General features: G+C 44.9%; 1 protein-coding gene and 1 long non-coding RNA gene across 2 annotated transcripts in view; one reads left to right on the forward strand and one right to left on the reverse strand.

Annotated features, from left to right (window-relative positions):
• The window catches only part of LOC121106085 (kinesin-like protein KIF13A), a 78,914-nt gene extending 72,066 nt beyond the window's left edge, over positions 1-6,848 (reverse strand). The window contains exons 1-2 of the mRNA XM_040645088.1: positions 6,787-6,848; positions 6,433-6,523 (exon numbers count right to left, since the gene is read on the reverse strand). Coding sequence (XP_040501022.1) covers positions 6,433-6,523; positions 6,787-6,841 — 146 coding nt within the window. The 5' untranslated portion in view covers positions 6,842-6,848. The remainder of the gene's footprint in view (positions 1-6,432; positions 6,524-6,786) is intronic.
• A 448-nt stretch (positions 6,849-7,296) lies between these two features.
• Positions 7,297-9,063, forward strand: LOC103664881. The gene is made up of 2 exons (XR_005838866.1): positions 7,297-7,572; positions 8,151-9,063. It is a non-coding gene; the product is annotated as an uncharacterized LOC103664881 (long non-coding RNA).
• Positions 9,064-13,225: the final 4,162 nt, after the last annotated feature.

Here is a 13,225-nt window from a genome sequence, read left to right on the forward strand (position 1 = left end):
TTTCTCAAAAATGGGGAAGGAAAGAATATTCTACAAGATTCTAGAGAATAAAAATCTATGTCACATCTAAAGGATTAGAAACCCAAATAGCAGGGTGCCAGGGTGGCTTAGTTGATTAAGCATCTGCCTTCAGCTCAGGTCATGATCCTAGGGTCCTAGGACTGAGCCCTGTGTCAGGCTTCCTGCTTGGTAGGGGAGCCTGCTTCTCCCTCTCCCTCTGCCACTACCCTCTGCTTGTGCTCTCTCTCTGTGTCAAATAAATAAAATGTTTTCAAAAAAAATTTTTTAATTTAAAAAGTAAAAAAAAAAAAAAGAAAGAAAGAAAGGGAAAGAAGAAACCTAGGTAGCTTTGGACCTTTCAACAGAAACACAAGAAAGCAAAAGACAACAGAGCAACCAAATGTCTTTAAAATGGAATGTGATACCCACTGAAAATATCAATGAAGTGAGTGGATAGAATAGATATTTTCATGGTTTCAAAACACTTTACCTTCCAAACACCTTTTCTAAGGAATTTACTAAAGAATATGCTTTACAAAATTAAGGCAGTAAACCAAGAAAGAAAAAGGAAACAGAAAAATAAGAGATTCCACACAGAAGAGAGATAAAGGGATCCTCAGAATGATGTGACAGGCAACCCCAGGATGACAGCTATGTCAGGCAGAGAAGACTACCAGTTCATAAAGGAGCATGATGGAAGGCTTAAGGAGAAATGTTTCTACGAAGATGAAACCAAGAAAGTACTTCATATGTTTAAATGTCTTGAAAGGAGACTTAGGCAAGGGGCAGAAAATTTAAATGTTGAATTAAGGATAAGTACATAGAAAAAGAAGCAAATTAAAGAAATAGAAAAAAAATAAAAACAACTGCTAACTCCAGGAAAAACAAAAAAATTTGTATGACAGGAAAAGAAATCATAGAAGAGCACATGGCTCAACTGTAAAGAGCTGACTATATTACATAATCATATAAATACTAAATATTGATAAAATTAAAATTACTATAAGTATACTGGCGACATGGGGGATGGGAAGAATTTGGGGGTGGGGTGGAGACAGAGCACAGAAAAAGAACACAGGGGGCGCCTGGGTGGCTCAGTCGTTAAGTGTCTGCCTTCAGCTCAGGGCGTGATCCTGGCGTTCTGGGATCGAGCCCCGCATCAGGCTGCTTCCTCTCCCACTCCCCCTGCTTGTGTTCCCTCTCTCACTGGCTGTCTCTACCTCTGTCAAATAAATAAAAAAAATCTTAAAAAAAAAAAAGAAAGAAAGAAAGAAAGAAAAAGAACACAGAACAAATAAAATGTAGCACTACCAGCATGTTATTCAGAAATATGGAGGGAAATTCCAAAAGAATGAGCTAAAATTGCTATATGTGGCTGCCTCCATGGAAAGAAATGAAAAAGAGGATTCCTTCTTTTTTATCATAGATTTCATAAATTATAAAACTACTTTACACTTTAAATTATGTACACTAGGGGCACCTGGCTGGCTCAGAAGAGCATGCAACTCTTAATCTTGGGGTCATGAGTTCGAACCCCATTACTTTAAGTAATCAGAAGAGATTACTTAAAATTTTTAAATTTTAATAAATAAATAAAAATACACTGATTTTACATACATACACACATACATATACATGCACACACACACACACATAGATATTCAGAACCCAACCTTTTACCCACTAAACTTGTGTTTTTCAAATTATAGTTATAACCCATTAGTGGGTTGTGAAATTAATTCAATAAGTCAACCATCATTTCTAAAATGAATTAGAAGAGACAGGGATAGAAAGTAATAGATACACTGCACATAGTAAATTTTTTCATGAACCTCAGTTCACGTACGCACACACACACACAGTCCATGATGTTAAATGTATTTTTAACTGTGGACTGTGAACAAAATGATTTTCAAATCACTACTCTAATCTACATTGCATTATAATTACTTTTAGTTTTGCTTCTAAAAGTAAGAGATTCCAATCTACCTTTATTTTATTTTATTTTTTTTATTTTTATTTTTTTTAAAGATTTTATTTATTTATTCGACAGAGAGAGACAGCCAGCGAGAGAGGGAACACAAGCAGGGGGAGTGGGAGAGGAAGAAGCAGGCTCATAGCGGAAGAGCCTGATGTGGGACTCGATCCCAGAACGCCGGGATCACGCCCTGAGCTGAAGGCAGACGATCAACCGCTGTGCCACCCAGGCGCCCCCCAATCTACCTTTATTTTAAAACAAAGGCATGGCAAACGCTGACAGCTAATGAAAATATTCCATTAAAATGCTCTTTAAAATACCACTAATGACATGCATAAAGAATGATCACTCTTATATTAATGAAATCTAAATGCTCTGCTTTCTTACAACTGACTATAATATTTGAGCTAGAGAGAAATAGAACACAAAAAACAGGAGAGAATTCAAAGTCACCCAAATAATTTTATAATGTGGAATATTACTGATTCTTAGATGATCTATTTTTTAAATTGCACATGACTTTCACATGACTTAATTTCTAAATTTCTGGTCTACAAAGATACTTGAGCAGAAGGAACCATCCCAGGCGCCTTTGGAATAGCGGAGAAAGCCAGCTTGGAAAAAAATTGCAACACATAATACATAAACTAGAAAATATATACACAGTTGACTGAGAGACACAATACATAAACTAGGAAATATATACACAGTTGACTGAGAGACTAGCTTTCTTCCACTGACAGCGGAGGATATACTTTAGAAGCTATACTGCACATATTGCAGTGTGGAAAAACTGGGCAAGAAGCTAAACCTTTGATGCTCTTTTACTAAGAGCCTAAATTTAGTCCATTTTTCTTTTAACTTAGCTAAGGTACACATTTACATTGCTTTAAGTGCTTACCCAACAATTCACTTTATATAAAATAAGAACAAAAACTTCTATAGAAAAAAATTCCATTACACTCTCTTTGTAATACAACTTCACTTTATTTCCTGAACTTCCTAAAAGTTACAAAAATCGGACTCATAAGCCAACCACCTATATTTTTAAAACCACCACTACCATCCAAACTAGATGTGAAAAAGAATGAAAATGAATATATGGGTATTTAAAGATAGAAAAGGTATTTGTTGAAATACACACGAACGATATATTCATGCGCACGTATGTGTGTTTGTGTGTGTCTGAAAGTATACACTGTTTTTGGAGAGATGAGGGGATGGGAAGAACAGGGGAGACAACAGGGCAAAAGAAGACTTTACAGTATGTATCTGTTCATACTGTGGTTTTTAAACTGCTACCTATTTGGGCAAATTGGGGGTTCTCATTCTCTTCTCCCCTCCTGAGTTCCCTTGCTTCTGCATCCTATTCCATGCACTTCCACAGCCCCTCCTCGGTATCCTCATCACACTAGGGAACCTACTCAGTGCAGACATTTGCTGAGTGCCTGCTACCTGCCAGCTGCTATTCAGGGCATGGGACACGAAGGTAAGTAGGATAAGGTACCCGCCTTCAGGGAGCTCGCAACCTCAGAAGGAGACAGAAGAGGAAACAGGTCATTTCCAAAAAAAATATGGTACATATAATGGCAAAAGTATAATTTACATAATCTACCGAACTGTAATTTTAACTATTTTTCCCTCTCTCTTCCCACATCTCTCAAAGGTGCAAACCTCTGAGAGGCACTAGAGCCATAGTGATCTTTGGATCCTCTGTGCTGAGAAAGAATCCTGTATGATGTAAACTTCATAAATATCTCCTGAATAGTAAACAGAACAGTATTTTAAGAAACATGTTCATATATGTCTTAATGTTTCAAAATGGTGAGATATATATATATATATATATATCAACTATTAACCTGGACCTCTGTAGTATATTATAATCTTAGAATTGCAAAACAAATATCTTTAACCTCAGAAGCCCTGTGATCTTTTTAGTCCTTAACATGCAGTCTTGGCTTTGATTTCATAAAGGGGAGAAATCATGAAAGCTAAGCCTACCTGTTTCCTCCCCTGGAAATCAAAGCATCCTTGCTTGTGTTTACTGGTAGGACTGAAAACTTTCACCCACTAATTTACAATTTCTATTTGTGGTTAATACATTAGTAATTTCTTGCAATTTTCAGAAAAATAATAATTCTCACTTTGACACAGATTTGCCAAGACTTCTTATACTTCAAGCCTTGAACTTCTAGGGAAGAAAAATAATATTCTTGCCTTTCCCTGAGCTCAATCCCAAAATAAATGATAAAAATGAATTGCAAACATAACATGAAGCATAGTTGTAATTAATCAACCCAGAGCCCAAGAGGGGAATCATTTCTATTTTTAAATACACTGTTGCTTTAAGGGAAAACCTGGTGGAGAAATATGAAACCAAGCTACATAATGAAAAATCAAAATGCATTTGGTGTCTCCATCCTTGCAAAGACAGTAATCCTAACCTACAAGCAGCACTGCTGGATAGACTCCACTCAAGTTTTCTGTAAAGTAAGTGGCCAGTACCCAGGCAGAATCCCACAGAAAGGGTCCATCCACCAAAGAATCCTATCTGTCAGGGGGACAAAACAAGAGAACTCCCATGTTTTGATTCTATTCTTAACAGTTTCAGATAAGGGGCTATTCCAATAAGCCAGCAGATGGATCAACTCCCAAATCACCCCGCAAATCTTTATCTAAAAGATCCTGATTCATCACTGCAGTGGTATCCCTAAAAATAATCAACTACTTATTTAGCATTTGTAACCAACTGTCTACAGTGATCATTTCTATCCAAGTTCCACGAAATTAAATGTTTCTCTCCACAAATCAGAAAGCTTCATTTCATTAAACAGTAGCTAACTGCAGCACTGCCTGTGGTTAAGAGTGACAAGGACCAGGTGCCAAACCAGCAAGGAAAACAGAAGCAGCAGCTACATGAACAGGAGCTAATATTCTACCTGTTTCCCAGACTGCTTTGAAGAATCTGACCGAGCAGAATTTGCAGAGGAAACAATAAAAAAATAGCCAGCTTCAGAAAAAATGTTGATGTTGTGGACATCGAATTTAATCTGCAAATATTTAAATTTACTCAGTTCACTAGCATCATGAAATATACAATTACACCACTACAAATGTATCTAAAATACCATAAATCTTTAAAATGTATCTAAAATATTATCCGAGGACACCTCTATTAACTGAAAAGCATTTAACACATTTTAAACATAACTTTAGCAACTTACTATCACTGTGACAATCTGCTGTAGGGACCAGAATGTTTGCAAACTGAATAAAAATTTCCAGCCTCGATACAAAAAGCAGAGTTCCCAATCTTATCTCCTGACAACTTCTTCCCCCAAATTTAGCAAAATTGTGCCTGAACACCACATGATTATAGAAAAGAGGCAGCTGTTTCCTTTAGCAATAAAATAACAAACCCTACTTCAGTCTCTATTCACTGAAAAAATCTCCCAAGAGCAAAAAATCACTAAATTGTAGTGCATCAATCAACAGGTGACTTTCAGAAACACACTCGTACTCGTGTCCGTGAGAAATTAATTCTGTCAAATCTCCTGTTTTGGGTTTTTTTTTTTCTTTCTATTTTTACAAGCTACTGCATTACTATACTGAATGAATTCCAACCGTTTTCTTCTCAAGGGCTTACCAGAAAAATGCCAAATATTCAAATTATTTTAAGGCATTTTCCCATACTGCTGCGTGGAATAGAGCAGAATTAATAAGGATCCAAGAGTTACCACTTTTCAAATGCAAATATGTTGCCATCTAGTAAATGCAGCCCCTTTTTAAACATCCCCCCCAGCGTCTACACAGCTCAGGGCACTACTTTTGTTTCCATGAAAATCAAAATTCGCGCATTACATTCAGGCATTATCTCGACCCAGCACCAACAAAATAATAGATTTTAAATGGTTCACGCCTAAGCCTGCATCATAGAATACTGTTCTGCTTAATTATGGGGTTCCCCCCCCCCCCATTTTACATACAAAGTCCCTAAACAATTCCGCCAAATAAAGGAAACTGTGCAGTGGTAGGAAAAAAAAAAAAAAAAAACGAGGGGCACTGGATTCTACGAAAACAAGGCCTTGGGATGGTCCCTTGCCCGCCTCAGGCCTCAGTTTTCTTATCTGTGAAATGTGGGACTACTCGGCTCTGGGGTCCCACCCGGCCCCCTCTCTCCGGGTGCCCCGAAGCCGGCCAGGGACGCGGCGGACTGGTGCCGGCTGTGGCCCGGGTGCCCGGGCTGATGCCGCTCTAGATGGGAAGGCACACCGAGGGGGGGCAGCGGGAGGAGAGGAACTTGGACTTGCAACGGCTTCAGACAGGAGCGTGCGACAAACTTGAAGCCGTCCTCCTAACAATAGGCAAGAGCACTCCCATTTTCCGGGCTCAAACTTGCAGGAGACTGCGGGGTGGGATCCCCCTGCCCGCCCTCGCGGCGCCCGCTTTACCTTTCTCCCTGTTTGGTGTTAGAAGGAGGAGGGTGCAGGACCGTTTGATTCCCTTCCATCTCCACCACGCACTTGGTGTTCAGTTCCAGTTCTGAAAGCAGAAGGGAAGAGGGCCGTTGCCGAGCCGAGCATCCGCGCCTCCAGACCCCTGGGCGCGGGGCTCTCCCGGGGGGCGGCCGAGCCGCGGCGCCGGGAGCCGCGCGCCAGGGGCTCAGCGGCTAGTGCGGCGCCGCCTCCGCCCCGGCCCCACGGCTCCGCCGCGCTCTCGCCGCCCCGGCCCCGCGGCCCGCACTTTGCAAAGTTGCCCCCGCCCTCGGCCCGACCACAGATAAAAACGAGCGGAAAGCTCCTCACCTCGCCGGTTCATGGGCCGGACCCGGACAGCAACTTTTACCTTGGTATCCGACATGTTGGCGGCGCCCGCTCGGCCCCTGGCGGCCCCTCACGCGCCGCGCCGCCGCCGCCGCAGCCGCGCGCCCCAGGCGCGGCCGCCGCCGTCGCCGTTGCTCCGCCGAGGCAGCGCCGAGGCGCGCGGGCCCTCGGGGAGCGCGACGCTGGGCACGGCCGGCCCGGGGAGGGGCGGGCGGGCGCGCGGGCGGGGCGGCGGCGGCGGCGGCGCGAGGCGGAGGAGGCCGCGCCGCCGGGCCAGGCGCCGCTCTAGCCGCGCCGGCCAGCCGAGCGCGCCGCGCCTGCGGCCTCGCGCCCGCCGGCCCGGCCGCGCCGCCATCTTCCGCGCCCCGCCCGCCGGACCCCTGGGCGCGGGGAAGGTCGGACCCGGCGCGGTCGCGCGGCGGCCCCCGGAGCGCGGCGGGGGCCCGGGCGAGAACGGCGAGCGGCGCGGGGCCTGGGGCCGGACGCCTGGAGGCCCCCCGGCCAAGTCTGCGGCGTGCCCGCGCCCGCGGGGAGCCCGGGGGCACCGCCTGGAACTGAGTCCCCCAGTGGGGCCGCTGTCACCCGCAGACCCGGAGCCCTTGGGCGTGCCGGGTGGGCAGGCCTTACCCACGGAATGAAATACGCCTCGACCGAAATGCCAGCACGCCGCCCCCTCCGCCCGCCCCCCACCAGCGTGCAGCCGTCTTTTCAGATGGATGTGGGGAACCGAGGCTAGACATGAATCTGTGCGTCTACCACCGAAAGAGTGTGTGTTTCTCAACACTGCTCTCGCTCCCCTTGCCTTCCCTTCCCTTCCCCTCCACTTCTGTGCGAGAGACGTCAAGTAGGCTGGGAGGGTCATTCACTCTTACATAAGAATTTAATAGCAATGGATTTGTCGTCCTGCCAAATGCAGACCTCGCTGCCAGGGCGGAACTGGGTGAATCTGATTTATTCTGTTTGGTTCAACAAGTGCTTATCGGGACCTTACTGTGTGCCAGGCATTTGGAAGGGTACAAAAGTTTAAAATTCAGAATTTAAATGTGGGAGACATATTTCGGGTTTGCTTAAATGTGGAAATTCAATCATTCATAAGTTCATTGAAAGTTGAATTGGGGGCCTACTGTGTGCAGGGTGCTGTAAAGGATACACGCAGATATGAATAAAGTTAGGCATCCTGTACCCCAGACTCACACTCTTGTGGTGGGGAAAAATAACACAGGAGTTAGGTATAATGCTACTCTGTGGGCAGGTGGTATGAGAGAGGTTCGATTCTGTCTCCAACAGGTGTCAAGTTGTGGGCTTGCCTTTAAATAATGCTCTTCCTCACTTCTATCTTGTTCCAGGGTCCACTAATTCAGCTCACCTCTGAAAGGCTTATGGCATCTTCTGTTCCATTCCTACTAGCGAAAGCCTGCTTTGTCCACCCATTCATCTATCCAGCAAATGTGTGTGGACACTGTTCTAGGCTCTTGGAATACAATGCTGAACAAAAGAGGCAAGATTAACAACCTCCTGGGGCTAATCGGCTAGTTCTGTGCCTTCCTCCTCACCTCCAGGCTACTCAGGCATTCCCTTAACTTCCTGGTTTTACCTTCTATAATCTTCCCTAAATCCAGCTTCCAGACTGATTTTTTTCCTAATTAAAATTGTATCCTTTGATCATGCATGCTATTCCATTGCTAAAACAAAAACAAAAAAACCCACAACCTTCTGGTAATCTAGTACCCTATTTAATATTACCTTCCCTGTTGCTGAAGTCCTTCATGTCATCCAGAACCTTTTCACAGGCAAGATTCCATCCTATGCTAAGCCATTGTTCTTTAGTTTCCATCACTGTGCATTATAGAGGGTTGAATTGTGCCTCCCAAGGATATGTTCAAGCCCTAACCCCTAGTATCTGTGAATATGTCCTTATTTGGAAACAGGGGATTTGCAGCCATAATCAAGTTAAAATGAGGTCATACTGGGATGAGCCTTAAATCCAATGGCTGGTATCTTTGTAAGAGAAAGAACCAGGAGATGTGGAACTTCACACACAGAGAAGATGGCCATGTGAAGACGGAGGCAGAGATCAGAGTGATGGGAGCCACAAGCCAAAGAACGCCAAGAATTTCCAGAAGCTCTGAGAAGCTAGAAAGAGGCAAGGAACGATTCTTTCCTAGATCCTTCAGAGGGAGCATAGCTCTTCCAACACCTTGATTTTGGACATATAGCCTCCAACACTGTGAGAGAATAAATTTCTGTTGTATTAAGCCACACCGTTTGTGGTAATTCGTTACAGCAGCCCTAAGAAACTAAGAGATGGATTAGTGTTTCTTTTCCTCTCCCCTCCCCCGCAACCATTCTTATTTTATGTCCTCCCTCCTCTCATCTTAATTCTCTGCCATATCATGAAAGCCTTGAATGCCTGACTAAGAAGTTTCAGCTCCAGGGGCACCTGGGTGGCTCAGTCAGTTAAGCATCTGCCTTCGGTCAGGTCATGATCCCAGGGTCCCAGGATTGAGCCCCACACTGGGCACCTTGCTCAGCCAGGGAGTCTGCTTCTCCCTCTCCCTCTTTCCCTCCCCCTCCTCCCACTCCAGCTCTCTCTCTCTCTCTCTCTCTCAAATAAAAAAAAATCTTTATTTAAAAAAATTTCAACTCTATTCTAAAGGCAGCGGGAATTGAACGAAGGTTTTGGTTTGGAAGCTGGGGACTGACAGGTTCAGAGCATCCTGAGGAATGACTCAGAGGGCTGTTGCAGTCATCTCAATGACAGGTGGTGATGGCTAGAACAAAGCCAGTGACAGGGCAGGGGAACGGATGTGGGGCATATTGTCAAGAGTGGAATGAATGACTGAGCAATCAATGGGATGTGAGGCCTGGGATGTGAGCAAAAGGGTTGCTGGTGACTGGGTAAAAATCTAGAAAAATGATGGCCCAGAACACACCACAAATGGATGAGCAGTCTGAAGGTGAGAGGGGGAATGATTAACAAGGTGCTGCTAGTTACACGGCTCTCAGTGGCTCTTTGCTGAGTTGTCCTTCCGTCTGCTTTCCTTTCCCAACCCTCTCCAACTTTAAAGGTCCATTTGAGTCCTCATCTCTCCTAAGAAGGTTTACTAAACATTTATTCTTCAAAACAGTCTAGGCTTAACTCACTTGGAATCGTATCTTTTTCGAGTGAGAAAGTCTTTTTGGAGTCTTCTAGACCCTTCTACAACATCCCCCAAAGTGGTCATCCCTCTGTTTGAGTATGTTTGGTGGCAGCGTGCTCACTTCTGGGTGACTCTATTCTAACGTTGTATCGTTAGAGAAGATCTCCATGAAGAACCAAATTTGCCTCTCTGTAAATCCCAACTGTTGACATGAGTGCTGTCTCCTAGAGCTTCACGCTCTGAGCCAAACTCCCCCTGTACGTGACAGCCCGTCAGAGGCTTGAAGGTGGCTCTCACGTCCCTGCGTGTGAAGACTTCTGTTTCTCTGAATGTGCAGTTGTATTACACATCTTCCACCAATGTAGCAGCTTGAAACAATTTGAGAAGGGCTTACCTGGGCAGTTCTGGCTCTGGTTCTATCAAGAGACTGCAGTCAGATGGTAGCTAGAGCAGGAACCAGGAGGGGGTTGGAACAGCTGGAACAGGCCAGGCTTTTCTTCTGCCTCTAAGTAGTCTCAAGGCTCTGTCCCCATCTGGTCTTTCTGCATGGGTAGGCTTGAGCTTGCTCGCAGCACGGTGGCTTGGTTCCAAGGGGTAGCGTTTTCAGAGTACCAGCGCACGCTGTATCAGCTCTTATGACCTTACCTTAGAAGTCCTCGGTGTCACTTCAGCCATAGTCACACAGCCCTCCCAAATCCAAGGTGAGGACTATCGTTCCCTTATCTCACTGAGGGAAATGTCAAAGTTAATATTTTAAGAATATCGTGTGGGTTGGGTGATATTTGCAGCCCGATATGGAAAATGCAATCTGCCTAGTAACACCTTCTCTCAACTGTCCTGGCCATCCTCCTCTGAAAGGGTATTGAAATAAAGTAAGGCTTAGGAATAAGACGGGCTGTGTTCGAATCTTGTCTCACTTACATGTGGCCTGGAACAAGTTGTTTAACCTCCACTAATCTTCAATAAGTTCATGCACAAATGGGCAATATGAACTCCTACTACAGGATGCCTTTTTGAGTAAATGCCTGATGTGTGGTATTCTACCTTTCCAGTTCCTTCTCCCCCTATGCCTCACCCCTTGGGTCCTAGGATTCAGCTGCTATTTTGTACTATATATACCCACCCCCCCCACCCCCCGCCGCTTGGTACAGTTCATTGGACCCTGAGTATTCCTGGCTACTCCTGTCACAAGCTGAGTCTATCAGGTTCTTTCCCCTGCAAATCTGGGCTTTGAATTCCGAAGGCTGTGATTGAGGATGTGACCCTTGGAATCAGACTGTCTGGTTTGGATTCTGAACCTTCCCTTTCTGAGCAAGAAAATCTGTACTAACTCTTTTGGGCCTCAGTTTCCTTATTTGTAAAATAGGATGATGGTGATTGATGATAGGAAAAGTACCTACTTCGTGGGGTTGTTATGAGGATAAAATGAGTTAATACCTGTAAAGTTCTCATCACAGCATTGTGAATGGAGGCTGGCACCTCCCAGCAGTCAATGTGAGGGCTGTGAGATGGCTTTTTTTTTTTATAGTTACAGGAGGACCAGGACGCTGCTCTGAAGAAGAAGAATCATGAAGCCATGGTGCAGGACACTTAGGGAACAGAGACCCTTGGGGTTTCTAAAACCTTCTAGGCTCTATCAAGGCTGCAGTCAATGCGAGGGCTGTGAGATGGCTTTTTTTTTTATAGTTACAGGTGGACCAGGACGCTGCTCTGAAGAAGAAGAATCATGAAGCCATGGTGCAGGACACTTAGGGAACAGAGACCCTTGGGGTTTCTAAAACCTTCTAGGCTCTATCAAGGCTGAGCTACATTCCTGTTCCTAGATCCTACAGTGAGGGTGGAATCAACCTGGGAAAAGCACCCACATGACTGAGAAGACAAGAAGACGTTCAACGAACAGTAGCTGATCCACTCTGTCAGCATGGAGAATGTTATGTAGTTTACTACATAAAGTATTGCTGCCATCGCCCTCCATCTGTAAGTCCCTTCAGAAGGGGAATGTTTACAGCTGGGTATACATGATAAGCATGTCGAAGAAAGAAAGGCAGCATAGTGCAAGGAGTGAAAGCACGCACTTTGGGTCATGCAGCCCAGGTTCAAATTCCAGCTCTGCCACTTGCAAGCTGTGTGACCTTATTCCAGTCATTTATCCTGTCCCTGCTTCCATTGCCTCATCTCTAAATGGTGGTGATGATGGCGCTTACCTTGCTGTGCCCGGAACCCTGAGACTGGGGTCTGACCAGGGTGAGGGTAAAATAAGCATCAGGTGTTGTTGTTACCATAACCATCACCATCACTATTATTTATGGATTGGGATTCCCTTCAGGGAGCCTAGGTTACTCAACATTACTCAGTAGATGTGACCCTCCCACATTCCCTAAGTGTCTGGGGTATTTCACAGAATGAAATGAAAAGTGGTCCTTAGAACAATCCCCAACAGTGTAAGCCCTCAACATAACAGTGCCCATCAGCCCTCCTGGGAGTCCCTCCAAAGTACCAATTACCCACTCAAGGCTGCAGAGGGAACCTGTTTTCCTCCCACAATTGGTCCTTCAGGCCAGTTTGCTCGAAAAGGATGGGGTGAGGGCTTTCCCAGAGTTCTTCCACAGAAAGAAGTTCCCAAAAGGCTGTAAGGGAGATTGAGGGAACCCCAAACTTAGACACTTGGCAGGAAGAAATGCAAGTAGTTATCCATGTAATAAGAGTCATAAACTACACTAGGGATTTTAACTGGATGGACTTCTTAAGAAGAATCTGGAACTTTCTAACGTACCTATGCTTGGTGTTTTTCTTATTCCTGCCTATGCAATTGAAGAAAGCAGCAAAAAAAGGATAATACAAGCATGCAGGTGCTTTTCTTGGGCAACATCAAGGAAAGTTCTGAGAGCCTTACAGACAATGTCCCACTTGGAAGTCAGAGGAAAAAGAAGCTTAGGGCTCAGAAGGCAGCTTATTGAGGTCATGACCCTACTGGAGAAGTAAAGGCTCTTTGGAGAGCTGGCTAACCCCTAGAAGAACCCTGGATTGGGGCTGAGCTATGGAATGGCTGGTGGGGCTTCCCTGACAGCACAGCCCGGCCCAGATATTCTTTTCAATCATCTCTACAATCCCCAAAGGCTAGCTTAGCTAACTAATACAGCTGCTGTGTGCCCCAGTATATGCACCGTATGCATATATTTTTTTAAGATTTTATTTATTTATTTGAGAGAGAGAGAGAACATGAGTGGGGGCAGGGGCAGAGGGAGAGGGAGCAGCAGACTCCCCGCTAAGCAGGGAGCCTG

The sequence above is a fragment of the Ursus maritimus genome, unplaced genomic scaffold (assembly GCF_017311325.1).
Source record: "Ursus maritimus isolate PB19 unplaced genomic scaffold, ASM1731132v1 scaffold_30, whole genome shotgun sequence".
NCBI classification, from domain to species: Eukaryota; Metazoa; Chordata; class Mammalia; order Carnivora; family Ursidae; genus Ursus; species Ursus maritimus.